Genomic DNA, 22,038 nt, shown 5'->3' with positions numbered 1-22,038 from the left:
GAGCCAGTGACAGTGCAGCCGGGTCGGCTAGCAAACGTGCGTGCACTCCCTACCCAAAAATAAACTATTACTTATGTAAGGGTGTGACGCATGATGTCCAATGTTAAACTATGATGTGCCTGCAATATGCTCTTTGGTCAGTAGATGGCAGCAAAGTACAAGAATCAAGTTTGCAGTGACGTTTGCTAAGACAGAACAAATACTTATTTGCCTTATAAAGTTTAATGAATGCTAATTTAGGGGTTGAGTAGGACCCTCAGAAGGGTCATAGTGAACTGTAAATACAGGTTTGAGGCTGCAATTAGGAAATTACTTACTGCATTACAAACTCTCTGGGAAGGGGAGGAGTTCCTGTCCAGAGGAGGAAGTGGGAGTCTGGGTCTGGCTGGTGTATGCTGTGGACATCTGGAGAATCTGTGTGGGGCCTGGAAGAGGATTTACGGCTCACAGTGGAGTCTGGCGATGGCACCTAGAGAAGATTCACCGTGACGAGACCGGGAAACAAGTGACTGTATGGTCCAGTTCTGGAGTGGACCAGTGGATCAGGAAAAAGCACCAAGAGCCTGCCAAGGAACTGTAAGTGCGGCTTTGCCACAGCACATCGCACCACACGTGTTCAGTGACATTTTGGATATACCAGAAAGTTACAAGAGACACACTCCACTTTCCTTTGGTATATAAATAGTATTGCGCAATACTTAGGGTGCACCCCAACTTACATCTTGCTCAGGAACATTCAGGCACAGCCATGCTGCTTTCTGGACATTGGGGAAAAGTCCGCAAGTACGGGGTTAGTGTTAGACAGTATTATTCTTACTGTATGGTTATGCGCTGTTATTCTTTTTACGTATGCTCAACTACATGTTCACTATAACTGTTCAGTAAACGTAATTGTAAAAGAACCGCTGTCTGTGTCTGTGTGACATCTTGTACCCTCTGAATCTGTGGGCCCAGCCTTCGGCCCTCTTTCAGTTGGCGCTGCGAGCAGGGTACATTGATCGCCATGCAGAACACAACCGGTTCCGAGGCGGCTCCCGGCCGTGGCCTCTGTCACCCCTCCTGCCGTGGGAGTAGCTCCGACCATGTGTTTGCCCGCAGGAGCAATATTGAACCAGCTAGTGCGGTCTGATGGTCAGAATATGCTGTTAGAAGACTGGGCCGCACGTCTTAAAAGCACCCTCAGATTGTACAATTTGGTGCCGGATTTACAAACAGACGTGGCGCTGAACGCTCTGTAAGGGGATGCTAGACGCACTGTAATGCTACGTTCGGAGGAGGAAAGGAAGACACTGGATGCTATATTCTCGATTCTCGAGCCTATTTATGGAGAAACGACCAGCACTGGCAGCCTTAGGTCCTGCTTCTTCACGTGATTCCAGCAGGAAGATAAGACTATTCCCCAGTTCGCTAACGCCCTTCAAGAGATATGGGCACATATACAGAAGAGAGAAGCCAGCTGTGCTAACGTGCTTGGAAATGGAGATCAAATCCTCCGGGATCAGTTCATCCTTGGATTGCACAGTCATCATCTTCGCCAGGCTCTCAGGGAGCGTATCCTAGTGGATGCTACATTGCAGTTTCAGAAGATACAAGCTGAGGCTGTGGCCTGAGACAAAGAAGAAGCGTATGGAGCTTACACTGTGAGGATGCAGGCTGCAGGAAGTCAAAGTACTCCCTCTGATGGGGGGAATCTGCTAGAGACAGTGAGGGCACTTAGTGCATCCCTGGGAGAAATGCAGAGACAGTTGGCACAGTTACGGGCTACATCAATGGCCCCAGTTCAGCCTGAGTACTGGCAAAGGAGTGCAGCCCCCATGGGTCCCCCTCTATATCGTTCAACTCAAGGAGCTGAAGTGAGAGACTCTACTATGCACCGGGCTGGCCTGCAACCATCCACAGAGGCACAGTTGTGTGGTCCTCCAAGGGACTGGAAAATGAGGGGACCGCAGTGTTGGATTTGCCGAGAAAGGACATATCTCCTGTCAGTGCTCACTAAGGGTCCTGAATCCTGAACAGCCGCCGTTAAACGGGAACCCCTCGCGGTAGTGGGGCACACCGTGCGGGAGGCCAGTTACCAGGGACCTGGTGACCGAAAGCCCTTACCTAAAAGTGCAGATTGAAGAACAGATGGTGGGATGTCTTATAGACACAGGATCAGAAGTAACCACAATGCCTGTGGAGTTCTTTGAAAGACACTTCGGCCACCTGATGAGGCCTGACAAGGGCACCGTGATCAAGTTGATGGCGGTAAACCAGACTGCTATACCAGTGTTCGGAGTGGCATGGGTGAGAATTAAGCTATGCGGGCAAGATGTCGGCAAGAAGGGAGTGGTGCTTGTAGAGAAACCGGCTCGGTGTGGAGCTCCCATTGTATTGGGTATGAACATCCTACGGGAACTGGACCAGCTCATGTTTACAAAGGAGGGCCCGGGATATTGGAAGAAAACGACTTCCCACAAGCCTACCCAGAAGGCATTCCAGAGGTTGATCCGGACGTGCGGTATCTGCAAAAGTACCCCAGAAGATAAGCCGGTGGGAGCAGTGTATGCCCCATATGTAGGAACCTGTATCATACCTCCGCGACAGGAGAAGATGATACGGATGTCTGGCGGAAACTGAATGGGATAGGGGAGCTGATAGAGCCTCTAGGTGTATCGGAAGCCGGACGGAGCCCAGTAGTCGCCAGGACCATTGTGACAGTAAAGGACGGCCGTGTGTTAGTCCGGTGTGTCAACATACACGACCATGAAGTTACCTTCCATGCTGGAGAAAAAGTGGCTGAGTTATATATGCTGCAAGAAGAACCGCTCGCAGGTAGCCAATTCGCCCTACGGGCTGTTGAAAATGATGTCTGGACCTTGGCAGTGGACCAGAACTTGGTGGAGGAACCTACGCAGGAGTGGAATGGCCAGCGGATCTTGGAGCAAATGGAGATTGATGCGAACCAATTCACCGCTGAACAAATGGAAAAGATTGAAGCAGTACTGTGGGAATTTCAATTTACCTTTTCCCAGAGTGAAGAGGACTTCGGGTGCACCACGGCTATAGAACATGAAATACCGACTGGGGATACTCCCCCAATTCGAGAAAGATACCGGCAGATCCCGCCTACCCTCTACCAAGAAGTGAAAACGATGTTGTCACAGATGTTAGACAGTGGAGTGGTAAAAGAGAGCCAAAGCCCGTGGGCCGCCCCAGTGGTCTTGGTGCAGAAGAAGGATGGGTCCTTGCGATTCTGTGTGGATTATCGAAAGTTAAATGCTGCCACAGTAAAGGACGCTTTTCCCCTGCCCAGGATTGAAGAGTCATTGACGACATTACAGTGGGCCAAGTACTTCTCCACTCTAGACTTGGCGAGCGGTTACTGGCAAGTACCTGTGGCAGAGAAGGATAGACAGAAGACAGCTTTTATCTTACCCATGGGCCTGTATAAATTCAACAGAATGCCCTTCGGGCTGACGAATGCTCCGGGTACATTTCAAAGCCTAATGGAACATTGTCTGGGAGAACTGAACTTTGAGTCGATTCTGATATACCTGGATGACGTAGTAGTCCATGTCCCTATGTTTGAAGAACATTTGAGAAGATTACGGCAAGTGTTAAGTAGGCTCCGTGCTCATGGTCTAAAGGTCAAACCGAGGAAGTGTCATCTCTTCCAAACAAGCCTAGAGTATCTGGGACACGTCGTATCAGCTGAGGGAGTTCGTCCTGCGGACAGTAAGATAGAGGCAGTGAGCAAGTGGCCACAACCCAAGACGCTTTGAGAAGTGAAAGCATTTCTAGGATTGGCTGGGTATTATCGAAGATTTACCAAAGGCTTTGCGAAGATCGCTGGACCACTACACGAACTCTTGAGAGGGACCGCCCAGGGTCCGAAGACACGACCCATATCATGGGGCCTGCCTCAGCAGCAAGCGTTCAACGTGTTGAAGAAAGCCCTGATTAGTGCCCCCATCCTGGCATATGCTCGGTATGACAGACCATTCACACTCTATATGGATGGAAGTCTGCATGGATTGGGAGCAGTGCTAGCCCAAGAGCAAGACGGGCAGGAACGAGTCATCGCGTATGCTAGCCAATCCCTACGGGACTCTGAACGCAATCCAGACAATTATAGCTCCTTCAAACTTGAGTTGTTGGCGTTGGTCTGGGCAATGACTGAAAAGTTCTCAGGGTATCTCACCGGAGCATAAGTCCTAGTAAGGACAGACAATAACCCATTGGCTCACCTGCAGAATGCGAAGCTGGGCGCTTTGGAACAGAGGTGGATGGCACGGCTAGCGAAGTTTGATTATACCATCAAATACCGTGCCGGTAAGGACAACGCAAATGCAGATGCACTGTCTAGAGTCACCTGGAAAGTCCCAGCCGGTGAGGTGGATGAAGGGACTGAGATACCCGATCTGGGTAGAGTGCCTCAGCAGTCACCCATGGCCAGTTCAAGTGGGGTGGCCACCCTTAACACAGTGTTACTGGGGAAGACTGAAAAGGAATGGGCTCAGGTGCAAGAAGATGATCCTGACTTAAAGATCAAACATTGGGTGAAGACTGGCCTATGGCCCAAGCTGGAAGATAGAAGTCGCTTGTCCTCAGATGGATGGAAGCTGCTACAGCAGTGGGATCGGCTACAAATCTGAAATGGAATAATTCACCAGAGGGTGTTTCTACCTACGGATCTTGAAGAAAGGTGGCAAATAGTGATACCCAGTAGCCTGGCCTGTAGAGTGGCCCTCGAAGGACATGAAAAGGGTGCCCACTTTGGAGCGGAGAAGACATACAAGTGGGTACAGAGATTCGTATATTGTCTGCAGTTGGAGCGGATTGTCCGAGAAGTGTGCCAGAAGTGCCGAGCATGTGAGCTAGCGAAGCCTCCTGAACAGAGTGCCCTAATTCAAGTGATTAAAACGTCTGCGCCATTGGAGATACTAATGATTGATTACATCTTGATCGACCAGTCGGTGAGGGGTCACCAATATTGCCTGGTGATGACTGACCACTTTACAAAGTTCTCCGTGGCGATACCTACCCGTGACCAGACGGCAGAGTCAGCTGCCCGTGCAGTGTGTCAACACTTCATCCAGGTGTACGGATGTCCGAAGCGGATTCATTCCGATCAAGGAGCTTGCTTCCAAGAAAAGTTAATGGGAGAGCTGTGTCAGTTGTATGGGATTGAGAAGTCAAGGACGACGTCGTACCACCCGCAGGGCAACGGGGCCTGTGAAAGATTCAACAGGATGCTGTTACAGATGCTCCGTACTCTGGAGAAAGACCGTGAGCTACACTGGCCCGAGTATTTGCCTGAACTACTCTGGGCGTAGAAGTCTCCCATTCTTAACATCAATATACCACCTGGGGAGACCTGTGCCTTTCGCTCTGAAATGTGATCTGCTTCCATTCAAGGCTTAATGGTAAGTAACTTAACCCTTTAACTTCTCCCTGTTATCTCTTTGCTGTGCTGTTTTCTATATAGTCTTGAAAACGCCCTGTGGGTGGGGCGAAACGCGTTGACGCACTTCCGGTCTGCCGTCTTCTTGGCCTACGTCACTTCCGGTATTTGGAACGCACGCCGACTTTTGCGGTTCAAGCAGCCATTTTTGAGGTGGAAAGCTGGTCATCCTCTACAGTGATTCTAAAAGCGTGAGATCCCTATATTTACAATTTGGAAACTTGTTCCTTTGAAGCCTTTGAGGCTATTAAACAAGGCCTGTTATTTTATTGAAACATGTGAGTGTCCTTATTCTATTGATTTATATGGTATTGAGTGGCAGTATTACACTATGTAGCCTTTCTTTCCTTGCACACTATTGAGGATTCCATGGAGAAGTAGAGTGGAGTCGATTGCTGTATCTAAGCAGGGTGAAGGCGATTTGAGTTCCTCCTGAGGGGCTATAGGATCCCTTATATCCTATGAGGCTTATTACTCACCTCCATCTGGTGAGTGCGGTCAATATTATTTTTCACGTGGTGATTAGGTGGAAGCACATTTTGGAATATTGTTTTGAAAATCCTTTTGGGAAAATAAGGACTTATGTTTGAAATATTATATATATATTTTTGCAAGGACATTTATTTATTTGTGATTATTTCTATTTATTTAATTTTTGCATTAGAATTAATAGCCCCCCTCCCACAGGTTCCACATTGCTCTGTGCGGGTGGAACGGTTGTAGGTATTTTTGTGCAGGTACCCTTCTTCTGGATAAGGCACTGCATGTTCTCCTCTTGTTTTTTATTGATCACCTCCAGCTATTTCCTCCGCTAACAGAGTACTTTTTCCATTAGCAATTGTTCCCATCTAAGGATCAAAGGTGGATGAATGTCCCATGCTACAAGATTTCAAGTCCAAACTGTTTTATTTTAAAGCCAATGTGTTTTTCGGGGGGCCAGTCTATGCCCCCATTACTGAGGTGTAGGAAAGTGTATAACATGAAACGCCAAAACTTTTCTAGTTGACATAATCTGAAAAAAACTGATTGTAAACCAGTGCTGGGGCAAATGACTTCAGCTTCAAATAGTTTAAAGGGCTTTCATCATTTCAACGTAGTTAAAATGAGCCAATCACTACTTTCTTTTCACCTCTCCTTCCCTCCATGGTACATGTTGTAGCAAACTTGCTCATCACAGTTGGATGCGGAGCTCCCCTTTCTCTTTTCTTTTAGGGAAAGTATTCCTCGCACTCCCTACCCCCCTCCAGTCCTGAGAGGCAAACGTTATCTCCTGACAGATGGTGTGGGTCAGCCCAGGTTAAGCATCCCCAGTTTGGTGACAGCCGTTTGTGTAAGTGTAACCTTTTTCACCCATCATAAAACAGATAATAGCTTCCCTCTCGGACTTAAAAGAGAATTGAACATTCCTCAGGTCAACTGTATGTTTCATGTCATGGATTATGAAGCTGTTAGTTTTAACTGAGAGTCCACTAACATCCTGGCCAACATATTGTATTGGGCAGACGCAGAGCCACCCCCCCCTTGCCGGGGGGATTTTAAAAAGAGACAGGATAGCAAGTCTGAGAGTAAGAGTTGATACAGATCTCCCAGCTAACATCGAAGGAGGAGATAAAGAATCATACTGCTCTGCAACTTGGATCTGCAAACCCAGGCTAAGGGCAAGTAACTTAACCCTGTAATTTCCTTCCTAATTATCTCTTTGCTGTGTCTTTATATACATATATATATATATATATATATATATATTTTTTTTTTTGTGACATCTCTTTGTAAATATTTTATTGCACCTGTTTGACTCTTTTAGTAATAAATCTTTCTTTCTGAAAGTGTTAAACTGTTTTTAAGCGCTTACCTGCAATTCACAAATTCCTGCCTTTTGAAGAGATGCTACTGTGTTTGTTTACTCCCTGCCAAATTTGCCATATTGGACAGGTGACTTTTCAATCAATATAGTGTATTTCTGACAGAGTCCGTCTTCTCTGTACATTTCAAGACGGTGGTGGCAGTGTAAAGGGTTAGTGGCGTAATTAACCTGACCCAGTAACAAGCGCATTCAGGCTGCAGGCACCGATTGTAGCCCATTAGCTGGACAATTGGTGTGCAGGGTGCAGCTGGGTGGGGCCTTGTTACGCGCGTCACACCGCGGTTTTAGATCGGCCGGTCCTTCGGTCACGAGTTTGGTGAGAAGGCCTGGGGTCTGACGCCGTGGGCGTGACGTATTACTGTTAGTCGCGGTCGTGCGATTGTCGCATGTTGGTGGCGGCGACTGTGCAATCGTGACATATTGTTGGCAGCGTACGTGGGTTAATTGCATTAAGAGCTTCAGTGCAGTGTTAAAAATTGGCTCTGCACTGAAGGATTGTAACCTTTGTGGAAACAGTCCTTAGAAACCAGAGGTGCATATTTTATTTTATATATATGTGTGTATAGAGAGACACATAGCAACAGCTCCTTCTTTTCTTACTTTTCTCTTCTATCTTTGCTTGCAATTATGCCTGGTGAAGCAGATTACGAGAAAATGAGCAAAGGTGATTTGAAAGTTGAATGTGCCTCACGAGGATTGAACTCGGGGGAACATGAACATGGAGGGGTTCCCGTTACCCACATTGCCAGTGGCTCAGAGATGGCCTCACAGGATGGGCATACAGAGACTGATACTGGAGGATCACCAAAGGTTAACGTCACACCACTGCCTGAGTGCGCTAGCACCGTGGTGCCTGGAACCAGCAGAGACTCTTCTCAGATGCAGGAGGCCTTGAAACGCCTCATGCAGACAGATCTGGAGGCATACCTGCAGTTCATGGAACGCCAGGCTGACAGAGAAACTGCGGAACGCCAAGCTGAAAGAGCGGCTGAGAGAGAGGCGGTGCAGAGGGAATCTCGGCACGAGATGGAGATGGCAAGGCTCCAGCAGCGACTGGGTCAGAACCTCCGGTCCCTAGATCACAGGGACGCCACCCTTTTCGTGGGCGCAGCCAAGTTTCCAGTGATGGAAAAGGGCAGTGACATTGACACCTACTTACTGTCCTTTGAAAAAAACGTGCCGTCAGTACCATGTGCCCCAAGCTCAATTGGTTCGGTATCTGACACCAGGGCTACGAGGCAAGGCCCTGGATGCATTTGTCGAATTGCCAGAGGGGCAAGATGATGATTATGAACTTTTAAAAGATGCCATTATCCGGAAGTACCAGATGACCCCGGAAGTGTACCGCAAGCGGTTCAGGTCCATGCAGAAGGGACCTAGGGACTCTTACACGGATGTGGCAAGTCGCTTACGCACCACATTCCGACAGTGGACTAAGGGACTGAAAGCTGATTCCTATGAAGCTTTGGAGGATCTCATGATCCGAGATCAACTCTTGCACATTTGCCCGGCAGACGTCAGACAGTTTGTCCTGGAGAGGGAGCCAGCATCTACTAAAGCTGTAGCAGACCTGGCAGATACCTTCGTCCACACGCGAGTGCCTGAACCTCGCAAGGCTCCTCCAAACAGCTGGAAAGGGGGGAAATCGTCCCTAGCAACCTCTCCTACTTCGGTGAGACAAGCCTCACCTCCGCCCAACCCTGCAGCGCTTGGAGCCAAGCCATTCCTGCCTGACACCCGCAGATGTTTCACCTGTGGGAAAGCCGGTCATCTCAGGACCCAGTGTCCTGAGCAGAAGAAGATGACATCATCGGGCCAGCCAGCCCGCAGCTCTTCCTCTGTGCTGCTGGTCAGTGGGAAACCTCGGGGACCCAGCACCAACCTACAGCCGGTCATCGTCGGCAACTGGACCGTAACAGGTTTCCTTGACACTGGAGCTGAAGTCACCTTAGTCCGACCCGAGGTTATAGAGGACACAGACATCATCCCAGAGAAGTTCCTGACCCTCACCGGAGTGGGGGGAACCTGTTCCCGCATACCCCTGGCATATGTGTTCCACGACTGGGGTGCAGGGAGGGGGATGAGGGAGGTAGGAGTCTCTGATGAAATTCCCACAGCTGTCCTATTGGGGGCCGATCTGGGCACCCTTATCTTCTATTATGCCCCTGCTAAGGACTCTCCGGATGCCCCCCTGGAACTCTCGGGACCTACCAAGGTACTGTGTGCAGATATTGGGATAATGTCTGGGCAGCCTGTAGATGGACAGAGGGAGAAGACTGGGAAGGGAGCGGGGTGGCAAGATTCTCCATTAGCTGGAGAGGGAGAAGAAATCCCCTTGTTGGGGGAGGTAATGAACTCAGGTGACATGGACAGTAGACAAGTAACTGTTGATACTTATAAGGACAAAGATGTTGCAAATGCCTGTAATGTTGATGATAATGTCAGTAATATCATTAATAATGTCAGGAATGTCATTAATAAGGTCAGCAATGTTGATGGTTATGATGATACCAATGAGGCATCCCTCACCTTAGTGGTCACCCGCAGCAGTGCGGCAAGGGTAGCTGAGGCACAGACTCGGGTCTCAGAACAGCAGGAGGACGTCCCTGACCCCTCCCCTTGTTCTGACCCTGTGGATTCTGCCTCCAGTGAGTCTCAGCAGCTGTCATTGTTTGCTACAGGACCGCTGGCTGGGACCTGTAGTTCCACATTTGAGGCTGCCCTACTGACAGACCAGACCCTGGAGCAGCTCAGGAATCTGGCTAATTGCCCCCCTGCGGAGAATGCTAAACAAAAGGTCTACTGGGAGCAAGGCAGACTGTATAGGGAGGGGCTGCTCACTGAGGGAAGGGGGGCTGACATTGGTAGACGACAGCTTGTCGTGCCTCATTCCTGTCGGGGGCAGCTGTTGAAGGTGGCTCATGAGATTCCTCTGGCCAGACACCTAGGGATCACTAAGACGCGAGCCCGATTGATCCATAAATTCTTTTGGCCCACTATGTTAGCGGACATAGCGGATTACTGTCGGTCCTGTGTTACCTGTCAGCGAGTTGGCAAGGCAGGAGAGGTGCACAGGGCCCCATTACAACCTTTGATTGTGATTGACGAGCCTTTTAAGAGGGTCTCTGGACCTAATCCGGGAGACCTGGGAGGGCAAGATTGCGGACCCTGAGGTCTCCGTGGTGGATAACGTGCTCAGGTTCCGGGATAAAATGGAGGTGCTAGTGGAGATGGTACGAGAAAACATGGCCCAGGCCCAGACCAGGCAGAAACGTTGGTATGACCGTAATGCCAGGGAGCGGACATACAACGTTAGGCAGCAGGTGTATGTTCTGCTACCCTTGCGGCAGAACAAACTGCAGGCTGCCTGGGAAGGCCCGTACCCTATCACCCAGCGCCTGAACAATGTGACCTATCTGGTTAGGATGGGCGAAGGGAGCAGACGGCAGAAGGCCTTCCATGTTAATATGATCAAGGCCCACCACGAACGTACGGCCTACGTCATGCCAGTCTGCAGTCAACAAGAGACCGAGGAGGTTGACCCCCTCCTAGACCTACTCGTGGACACTAGGAAAGGGGAGTCAGCCCTCCCGATCAACCCCCTCCTTACCCCCACCCAGGTCCCTGGGCTGGAGAGAGTGCTGGCAGTATATGGGGATAGGTTCACTGGGAAGCCTGGGAGAACCCACCTCGCTAGCCACAAAGTAGACACAGGGGCCCATCCTCCTATTAGACAATCTGCCTATCGCGTCTCGTTAGAGGTGCTGGCGGATATGAAAAGGGAGGTGGAGGAAATGCTGCAGTTGGGGGTGATTCAGAAGTCCCACAGCGCCTGGGCATCCCCTGTAGTCCTGGTCCCCAAAAAAGACCGGACAACTAGGTTCTGTGTGGACTATCGGAAGCTGAACGCCATCACCACTGCAGACGCCTACCCCATGCCCCGGATCGATGAATTGTTGGATAGGCTGGCGGCAGCCCGCTATCTCACAATCATGGATCTGAGCAGGGGGTACTGGCAAATTCCTCTAGCGCCCGAGGCCCGGGAAAAGTCAGCCTTCATCACCCCATTCGGCTTGTTCGAATTCACGGTCATGCCCTTTGGGATGAAGAATGCCCCAGCTACCTTCCAGAGGGTCACGAACGACCTGTTGGAGGGGCTGGAACAGTGCGCAGTAGCCTACCTGGATGACATCGCCGTGTTCAGTCCCACCTGGGAAGAACATCTGGTGTATCTGTCACAAGTTCTGGACAAGCTGACCGCCGCCAATCTGACAGTCAAACCCAGCAAGTGTCAGATAGGCATGACAGATGTCCAGTATTTGGGACACCAGGTAGGAGGAGGCACCCTGAGGCCTGAAACAGGGAAGGTGGAGGCCATCCTGGCCTGGCCTACCCCACAAACCAAGAAGCAGGTCATGTCATTCCTGGGGACAGCTGGCTACTATCGGAAGTTTGTAGGTAACTATAGTAGCCTAGCGAAACCCTTGCCGGACCTGACCAAGAAGAAACTGCCCAAGGCGGTGTCGTGGACACCCGATTGTGAGAAGGCCTTCCAGGCCTTGAAGGAGGAGCTGGCCAGCGCCCCTGTGCTACAGGCTCCAGACTTAACCCGTCGTTTCCTAGTGCAGACGGATGCCTCTGCATATGGATTGGGTGCCGTCCTGAGCCAGGTTGATGGTTCAGGAGAGGAACATCCCATCCTCTACCTGAGCCGGAAGCTGCTCCCGAGGGAGGTAGCATACGCCACGATCGAGAAAGAGTGCCTGGCGATCGTGTGAGTGCTCCAGAAATTACAAACATACCTTTATGGGCGGCACTTCACCGTGATCACTGATCACAATCTCCTGAGCTGACTAAATCGTGTTGCTGGGGAGAATGGCAAACTACTCCGGTGGAGCCTAACTCTCCAGCAATACGATTTCACCATACAGCATAAGAAGAGCAGCACCCATGGCAACACGGACGGGTTATCACGGCAGGTCGAGCCAGCAGAAGTCGGTTGCGTCAGGAGGGAACTTGTAGCTCCCTCCCTGGCAACCACTTGAGGGGGAGGTGTAGCAAACTTGCTCATCAGAGTTGGACGTGGAGCTCCCCTTTTTCTTTTCTTTTAGGGAAAGTATTCCTCACACTCCCTACCCCCCTCCAGTCCTGAGAGGCAGCAAACATTATCTCCTGACAGAATGTGTGGGTCAGCCCAGGTTAAGCATCCCCAGTTTGGTGCCAGCCGTTTGTGTAAGTGTAACCTTTTTCACCCATCATAAAACAGATAATAGCTTCTGTCCCGGACTTAAAAGAGAATTGAACATTCCTCAGGTCAACTGTATGTTTCATGTCATGGATTATGAAGCTGTTAGTTTTAACTGAGAGTCCACTGACATCCTGACCAACATATTGTATTGGGCAGATGCAGAGCCACCCCCCTTGCCGGGGGGGATTTTAAAAAGAGACAGGATAGCAAGTCTGAGAGTGAGAGTTGATACAGATCTCCCAGCTAACATCGAAGGAGGAGATAAAGAATCATCCTGCTCTGCAACTGGGATCTGCAAACCCAGGCTAAGGGCAAGTAACTTAACTCTGTAATTTCCTTCCTAATTATCTCTTTGCTGTGTCTTTATATACATATATATATTTTTGTGACATCTCTTTGTAAATATTTTATTGCACCTGTTTGACTCTTTTAGTAATAAATCTTTCTTTCTGAAAGTTTTAAACTGTTTTTAAGCGCTTACCTGCAATTCATGAATTCCTGCCTTTTGAAGAGACGCTACTGTGTTTGTTTACTCCCTGCCCAATTGACCATATTGGACAGGTGACTTTTCAATCAATATAGTGTATTTCTGACAGAGTCCGTCTTCTCTGTACATTTCAAGACGGTGGTGGCAGTGTGAAGGGTTAGTGGCGTAATTAACCTGACCCAGTAACAAGCGCATTCAGGCTGCAGGCACCGATTGTAGCCCATTAGCTGGACAATTGCTGTGCAGGGTGCAGCTGGGTGGGGCCTTGTTACACGCGTCACACCGCGGTTTTAGATCGGCCGATCCTTCGGTCACGAGTTTGGTGAGAAGGCCTGGGGTCTGACGCCATGGGCATGACATATTACTGTTAGTCGCGGTCGTGCGATTGTCGCATGTTGGTGGCGGCGACTGTGCGATCATGACACATGTCTTTGCAGCTCTGAACCCTTTAAAGTGACATTAAAGCTTTATTTTTTAAAAATTAAAATAATAAACATGTTATACTCACCTGCTCTGTGCAGTGGTTTTGCACAAAGCAGCTCCGATCCTCCTCTTCTGGGGCCCACCATCGACACCCCTGGCCCCTTCTCTTCGGCAGATGCCTCCATGGAAAGATGCTTTCCATGGGGGCACCTGTGTGTGCCAGCTACCGAGCCACCCTATCTGCATCTATTGACAAAGAGCGGGAGGCTTGGACTCACCCCCCACTCATTAGGCACAGCATTTGATTGACAGCAGAGGGAGCCAATGGCTCCCGCTGCTATCGAGTGATCGAGTGCCCAGGGAGTAGAAAGACAGCAGCCAGAACTTCTGCTCTCATGCACATTGCTGGATTGGATCAGGCTCTGGTAAGAATAAGGGGGGCTTACCTTTTTATTTATTTTTTGTAATTTTGTTAATTACCTAATTATTTAGGTATTTAGGCGAGGTAAACTACAAAAATGACTTAGCGAAATGAACAAAAATAAAATGGTTACATATGAACAGTAAAAAGAAAATCAATTTTGAAAATAGAGAAGCCAAGAAGGGAAGAAAGGCATAATGAAAATGAATCAGGGTTACTGAGTGTTAATAAATTGTTAAGTAATGGGGAAGTAAAGGTAAAGAAACACCACAAATAAAAACTCTGGAATCAGAATATTTAGATTTGTATTCTTTTATTAGCTTACAAATCAATCAAAGATGCTAAGACATTATCGTTGACAGTCTGCATAGCTAACAATGGCCACAGCTTGTTTATGTCAGTGTGAAATGTTTGGTGTTTAGGTTCTGGAAGCAGATTTGTGGTTGGCAATCTCTATGTGCAGAGAACTGTCCCAACATTTGAGGTATTTAACCAGTACATAGGTGACATTCTGAAATGTGTTTCTGAGTTCTGTTTCCTAAGGACCCATTAATGCAATCTTTTTATATGCCCTACAACCCAGGATCACAGCGTAATAAAAGCAGATGAAAACTAGTTGAAGTAATCATCTATGAAGCTCTTGACACCAATGTGCTGCGTTAGAGAGAAGTGCATTTTGATTTTGACAAATTTTTGTTGGTAAAAATGTGTATTACCTTATGGTCAACATGGAAACGGTGAAAAAGCACTGAAAACACAAAATGCATTTAAATTAGTGATTTGTTATTAAAAGTCACATGGTACATGTCCCAGGAAGAAAATTCATGGAAAACTCACACAACCTGCTGTTTGCCTTGCATTACATTTTAATGTTACACATTATAATTGTACTAAAACATCTTATGTTCTTTCATTAAACCAGCTGTGAACTTTCTAACACAATGGTGTGAATGGGGTTTAAAACTTCTGTTCTTTATAAGCTGTACAGAACACAACCGAATCAAGATCAATCAGATCACTCTCAGACTGCTTTTGGGAAACCTCCAAATCTGTGATAACAAATCCCTCGTCACTGAGCATACTTCTCAGGTCGCTTTCATTATACTTTACCATATGGAACTTCTCTCCCCCAACCGTATAGAATGTGCCATTTAGAACTCCATAATACATCAAATGCCCTCCAGGTTTTAGAAGCTTTGAGAATCTCCTGAAATTTCTTGTAAAATCTTCAAGGTCTTTGCTGATGGCTTCTAGAATACAACATAACACCAGGCAGTCAGCTTGTGGTAGCCCAACTGGGTCTGTGAGATTTTCTTTGTTGAGATCAAATTATACAACATGTGTAATTGCTGTCCCGAGTCCAATTTCCTTGTCCTCACATTGGTCACTGGAAGGAAAAGGCACATCCCTTGTCACGTAAAGCATTCAACTGATATTGTGTGATCATTGAGTATATTAAGTCTAAGCTGGTGAATGCTGCTAACATTTCTGAGGAAGAGCCTTCCAGGTATCAGTGGGAGAAGAGTGTCAACTCCATCCATTTACCATTGAGATGAAGCGCTTACAGTTAGCCACTAACCACCAATGTTGAGTGGAGGACGGAAATATTCCAGCCAGCTATTAGTCACCAATGCTGGGAAGGGAGGAGATGCTTCTAGTTCCAGCCAGCCACTGACTGCTAATGCTGAAAGGGGTTTGCTCCAGCCAAACACAAACCACCAATGCCGGGAGGGGGGTTATTATTCCAGCCTACCCATCAATGGGGGAGGTGTTTGTATTGCCAGATCCTGACCTCCAATGTGTGTGTGTGTGTGTGTGTGTGTGTGTGTGTAGGGGGGGGAGTTATTGTACAAACCAGACATTAACCACCAATGTTGGGGGGGTATTTTTACAGCCAGCCACTGACCACCAATACCTCTGACCAGAATATTTTTGTTTTAACTGTTGCTTGTTGCTATGTTGCCACTGACTATTTTATGAAGTTCTTCTTTAACCACTTGACTATTTTTTGCTATTTGGAACTGCACTACATTTTTTTTCACACAAATAGAGCTTTCTTTTGGAGGTACTTAATTACTATTGGGTTTTTTATTTTTTAATATATAAATAAAAAAAGACCAAAGACTTTGAAAAAAAATATTTTTTACATTTTGCTATAAAACATATCCAATATAAAAAAATGTATGGCCAGAATGTATTGTGCCACAAAATGTCTTTGGTAAAAAAAATCTGAATATATGTATCTGTATTGGTTTGCATTAAAGTTATAGGGTCTACAAATGACGGTATATATATTAGCATTTCTATTTATTGTTATACTAGTAATGGGGGTGTTCAACGACTTATAGTGGGACTGTGATAGTGCGGTGGGCAATCTGACACTGAGTGGGAACTGACTAACTGCCACTGACATCACCAGTGACACTAATACAGTGATCAGTGCTAATAAATATGCACTGTCACTGTACTAATGACACTGGGTAGGAAAGGGTTAACATCTGGGGCAATCAAATGGTTAACTGTGTGCCTAGCAAGTGTTCATGAGTTACTGTGTTATTTTACTTAGGGATGTGACAGTTTTTATTCCCTGGCATAAAACATCCCCGCTGTCAGTAGAGAGATCTGTATTGTTTACCAATACAGATCTCTCTCCTCTCATCTCCTGTCAACATACATCTTCACTGTGTGTATATATATATATATGTATATATATATATATGTATATATATATAGTGAAGAAAATAAGTGTTTGATCCCCTGCTGAGTTTGAATGTTTGCCCACTCACAAAGAGATGATCAGTCTAAAAATTGAATGCTAGGTGTATTGTAACACTGAGAGACAGAATAGCGACAAAACATTCAAAAGAAATGCATGTCTAACAAATTATGCACTGATTTGCATGTTCATGAGGGAAATAAGTATTTGATCCCCTATCATTCAGTAGGATTTCTGGCTACCAGGTGTCTTTCATACAGGTAACAAGCTGAGATTAGAAGCAGTCTCTTAAAGGGAGTGCTAATTTCATTTTGTTACCTGTATAACAGGTATACCTGTATACACCTGTCCAGAGGAGCAATCAAACAATCAGATTCCAAACTCTACACCATGGCAAAGACCAAAGAGCTGTCCAAGAATGTCAGGGACAAGATTGAAGGCCTACACAAGTCTGGACTGGGCTACCAAACTATCGCCAAGCAGCTTGGTGAGAAGGTGACAACAGTGGGTGCAATCATTCGCAAATGGAAGAAACACAAAACTGTCAGTCTCCCTAGGTCTGGTGCACCATGCAAGATCTCACCTCGTGGAGTGTCAATCATCACAAGAGCAGTGAGGAATCATCCCAGAACTACACGTGAGGATCTTGTCAATGATCTCCAGGCAGCTGGGACCACAATCACCAAGAAAACAATTGGTAATACACTATGCTGACAAGGATTGAAATCCTGCAGTGCCTGCAAGGTCCCTCTGCTCAACAAAGCACATGTCCAGGCCCATCTGAAGTTTGCCACTGAACATCTGAATGATGCAGAGGAGGACTGGTTAAAAGTGTTGTAGTCAGATGAGACCAATATTGAGCTCTTTGGCATCAACTCGCAGTGTTTGGAGGAGGAGGAATGCTGCCTATGACCCCAAGAACACCATCCCAACTGTCAAACATGGTGGTGGAAACATTCTGCTTTGGGAGTGTTTTTCGTCTGACCTCTGTGATTGCCAAAAAGGGATTTGCCACAAAGTACTAAGTCATGTTTTGTGAAGGGGAACAAATACCGTATTTTTCGCTCCATAAGACGCACCTGACCATAAGACGCGCCTAGGTTTTAAGGAGAAAAACAAGAAAAAAAATATTCTGAACCAATGGACTGCAGACATAGTACAGGAAGTGACCAGACACTGCGGACACAGTACAGGGGATGACCAGAGACTGCGGACACAGTACATGAGATGACCAGAGACTGCAGACATAGTACAGGAGATGGACCAGAGACTGCGGACAGTACAGGGGGTGACCAGAGACTGCTGACAGTACAGGGGATGACCAGAGACTGCTGACAGTACAGGGGATGACCAGAGACTGCTGACAGTACAGGGGATGACCAGAGACTGCGAACACAGTACATGAGATGACCAGAGACTGCAGACATAGTACAGGAGATGGACCAGAGACTGCGGACAGTACAGGGGGTGACCAGAGACTGCTGACAGTACAGGGGATGACCAGAGACTGCTGACAGTACAGGGGATGACCAGAGACTGCTGACAGTACAGGGGATGACCAGAGACTGCTGACAGTACAGGGGATGACCAGAGACTGCGGGCAGTACAGGAGATGACCAGAGACTGCGGACAGTACAGGGGATGATCAGAGACTGCGGACAGTACAGGGGATGACCAGAGACTGCGGACAGTACAGGGGATGACCAGAGACTGCTGACAGTACAGGGGATGACCAGAGACTGCGGGCAGTACAGGAGATGACCAGAGACTGCGGACAGTACAGATGACCAGAGACTGCGGACAGTACAGATGACCAGAGACTGCAGATAGTACAGGGGTTGACCAGAGACTGCGGACAGTACAGGGGATGACCAGAGACTGCGGACAGTACAGGGGATGACCAGAGACTGCGGACAGTACAGGGGATGACCAGAGACTGCGGGCAGTGCAGGAGATGACCAGAGACTGCGGACAGTACAGATGACCAGAGACTGCTGACAGTACAGGGAATGATCAGAGACTGCGGACAGTACAGGGGATGACCAGAGACTGCGGACAGTACAGGGGATGACCAGAGACTGCGGACAGTACAGGGGATGACCAGAGACTGCTGACAGTACAGGGGATGACCAGAGACTGCGGGCAGTACAGGAGATGACCAGAGACTGCGGACAGTACAGATGACCAGAGACTGCAGACAGTACAGGGGTTGACCAGAGACTGCGGACAGTACAGGGGATGACCAGAGACTGCGGACAGTACAGGGGATGACCAGAGACTGCGGACAGTACAGGGGATGACCAGAGACTGCGGACAGTACAGGGGATGACCAGAGACTGCGGACAGTACAGGGGATGACCAGAGACTGCGGACAGTACAGGAGATGACCAGAGACTGCGGACAGTACAGATGACCAGAGACTGCAGACGGTACAGGGGATGACCAGAGACTGCCGACGGTACAGGGGATGACCAGAGACTGTGGACGGTACAGGGATGACAAGGAGACTGCGGACGGTGCAGGGGATGACCAGAGACTGCGGACAGTACAGGAGATGACCAGAGACTGCAGACAGTACAGGGCATGACCAGACACTGTGGACCTTTAGGGAGGGAGGGGGAGCGGGTACCTGAATTTGACAGGAACCCGCTCCCACTTCCTCGGAGTTCTCCTTCCTATACTGTGGGCACCCGACTTTGACAGCCGGCTGCCCACTGTGCATGCACAAGAAGTGCTGCGCTTTGTGAATGGCCCGGCATCTTTTGGGACATGTCGTTTCTTGTGCATGCGCAGTGGGCACCAGGCTGTCACAGATGCTGGGGTGGGAAGATGCCGGCACGGAAAGACTACAGCGCTGGACCGAGGAACAGGTGAGTTCCTGCCGCAGAGAACAGCTAAGCGGCCGGCCCGGTATTCTGACATGGTGGCGGCGGAAATACCAGACCGGCAGCTTTATATTTGCTCCATAAGATGCACTGACATTTCCCCCCCCCTTTTTTGGGGGAAAAAAGTGTGTCTTATGGAGCGAAAAATACAGTACTTATTTCCCTCATGAACATGCAAATCAGTGCATCATTTGTTAGACATGCATTTCTTTTGAATTTGTTGTTGCTATTCTGTCTCTCAGTGTTACAATACACCTAGCATTCAATTTTTAGACTGATTATTTCTTTGTGAGTGGGCAAACATTCAAAATCAGCAGGGGATCAAATACTTATTTTCTTCATGGTATATATATATAAATAATTGTTTACACCCACAATTTGGCATGGTGCTCTGTGCCTACTGCTTTGTTAAACAGAATGTTTTTTTTAATGTACATGTGTAGGTGGGTGGAGTGTGGCATGGTTCTCCCTTATTCCGGACGCACGGGGGTCCAGTTGATGATCTTGTACAGGAGCCCATTGCATTCAGAAATCACCCCTATGCCCCCATCTTCCCCTACACTTTTTTTCTCCTTTCCTTTCAATTCTCTTCTCTCTTTCTCTCCTTTCCTCCCCCAGTCTCTGTTCCCCTCTCTACCTGTTCTTCTCCACTCCACGTTTTTCCTATTCTCTCCCTCTCCACCTCTTTTGCTGGGTATCACATGCTGCATACCCAAAAAGATCCCTCTATCATTATTACATTTGAGGTCAGTGAAGTATTAGAGCATTATGAACATCATTTTTCCCCTCATATTATCACCTGATTTACAAGTCTTCTAACAAGCTGAAACTACTAAAATAATACAAATGTTTTAAAAATAATGTCTGGTCATCATCACACCATGCATTCAGCCTGACTCAGACAGAAACCTGACAGATACTTCACCTCTTTCCTTCCGTTTCTGTCACAAGTGTACAGATGTGTGACCAATCAAACGCTCCGGTTCGGCTGTTCATCCATTTTTTCACTTCCATAATACAGTGGTCAGAAAGTTTGAGAAGGATGATATCTCTGAAGCATTTTTGTGCCGAATAGAGATGGTGAATGATGGGACCAACGCTGATGTCAATCAACACGTCTCCTTTAAAGTCACCTACAGCAAAAGATTAAAAAAAAAAATTCAAAGAGCTGTGGTATGGATGGTTTCTCTGAAGTGCATTTGAATTCAGAACAGCTAAAGTTCAATTGTGTTCCACCTAAATATCAATATACTGTAGGCCATTCAAGCAATGGGCGTAATGGGCATATATCGGTTCATTCAAACCTGATGCTTCAGTTATTGGTAGGTGCAGGAAAGTTAAACCCCCTATGGGTTACTTCTATATCTCCAGTATTTTATTAATGAGATCTCTAAAATCCTGGCTCTTCACCCCCTATGCATATTATTGTACTCCAACACAGGTTTTCCTAAAGTGGATCAGAAGCAACTCTACTTTGTCTCTAGCTGGTTTGTGTAAATATATGATTCTTCCATCTTCTTTTTTCTGTCATTTCTTCACTTGCAAAAGACCATTCTGCAAATCAATAGTCCATGCTTCATATCTCTCAATATATACTTCCTGCACAAAGAATTTATTACTCAAAAAAGAGCTTTACCTACCTGTGCAAAATGCATTGTGAAATTTCTTTGCAGGATAACTCAAAGCCTCATGAGCAAAGGGCGTTTTTGGTTTACTGGAACAGTATGTATCCAGCAGAGTTCTGGAGTGGAAGCCGTGTACATGGTAGAGTTTATGAGAGCCGGGTTCCATGTTGTATTATTGTTGTCTCCACTACAGCAATCTTCCAGTGTTTCTTCTATCTTCGGATGCATGGGATGAATTCAACTTCTTAAATAGTAATATGACTTCATTAGCATGTCACCCAATATTAGTACTGTCAGGAATGGACTGGCCAGCAATGGTGGGACTCACCTGCCTTTTGATCTGCAGTACCAGGGCTGGCCAGCGGGTGCTCCCAGCAATCAGAGACTCAACCTTTCAGCCAGCTAACACCTGAAACTGATGATACTGGTGTATTTAAGGGATGGACAGACTTGCAGACTCTGCCTTGGTGTTGTGTTTGTCCTGGGCCCTGTATCTGTCCTGCATCCTGTTTCTGTCCCTTTGCTACCTGTTCTGATCCCTGGCTTGTGACCCTGACCATCCCTCTGCCTGACCCTCTGTACTACGCTGCTTGCTACCTGTTCTGATCCCTGGCTTGTGACCCTGACCATCCCTCTGCCTGACCCTCTGTACTACGCTGCTTGCTACCTGCTGAACCTGGCCTGTGACCCCGACCATTCTCCGCTTGCTCCCCCTGTACCTACCTGCCCAATTGATATTGACTCGGCCTGCCTGACGACGCTTGCTTGTATGTACTGTTATCTGTGGGTGGTTGGTTGGGTTTGTTTGCACTGTATTATGTTTAGTATTGCACTGCGTTTATGTTTGTATTGTTAGTGTTAATAAATTACATTGTTAATCACATATCTGAAGTCTGCGTTTCCCTGCTTCAGTCACACACCTC

General features: G+C 47.6%; 1 protein-coding gene and 2 pseudogenes across 2 annotated transcripts; 2 read left to right on the top strand and 1 right to left on the bottom strand.

The window, feature by feature from the left end:
* The first annotated feature begins 1,082 nt into the window (after positions 1-1,082).
* Positions 1,083-2,012, top strand: LOC149450938 (uncharacterized; annotated as a pseudogene).
* Positions 2,013-8,435: 6,423 nt separating this feature from the next.
* On the top strand, positions 8,436-10,482 carry LOC149450937 (uncharacterized). Its single transcript, XM_089691248.1, is given in 2 exon segments — positions 8,436-8,480; positions 8,482-10,482. Coding segments are annotated over 2 exon segments (2,046 nt in total).
* Positions 10,483-14,651: 4,169 nt separating this feature from the next.
* Positions 14,652-21,350, bottom strand: LOC149450936 (nicotinamide N-methyltransferase-like; annotated as a pseudogene). The gene is made up of 3 exons (XR_016315185.1): positions 21,131-21,350; positions 20,416-20,623; positions 14,652-15,276 (listed from the first exon to the last, which is right to left on the bottom strand). The product of XR_016315185.1 is annotated as a nicotinamide N-methyltransferase-like (transcript).
* Between the last annotated feature and the right edge of the window lie 688 nt (positions 21,351-22,038).

The sequence above is a fragment of the Staurois parvus genome, unplaced genomic scaffold (genome assembly GCF_062004578.1).
Source record: "Staurois parvus isolate SC_StPar_1 unplaced genomic scaffold, SC_StPar_1.0 ptg000558l, whole genome shotgun sequence".
Classification (NCBI taxonomy): Eukaryota; Metazoa; Chordata; class Amphibia; order Anura; family Ranidae; genus Staurois; species Staurois parvus.
This window is presented reverse-complemented; position numbering and strand designations above follow the sequence as displayed.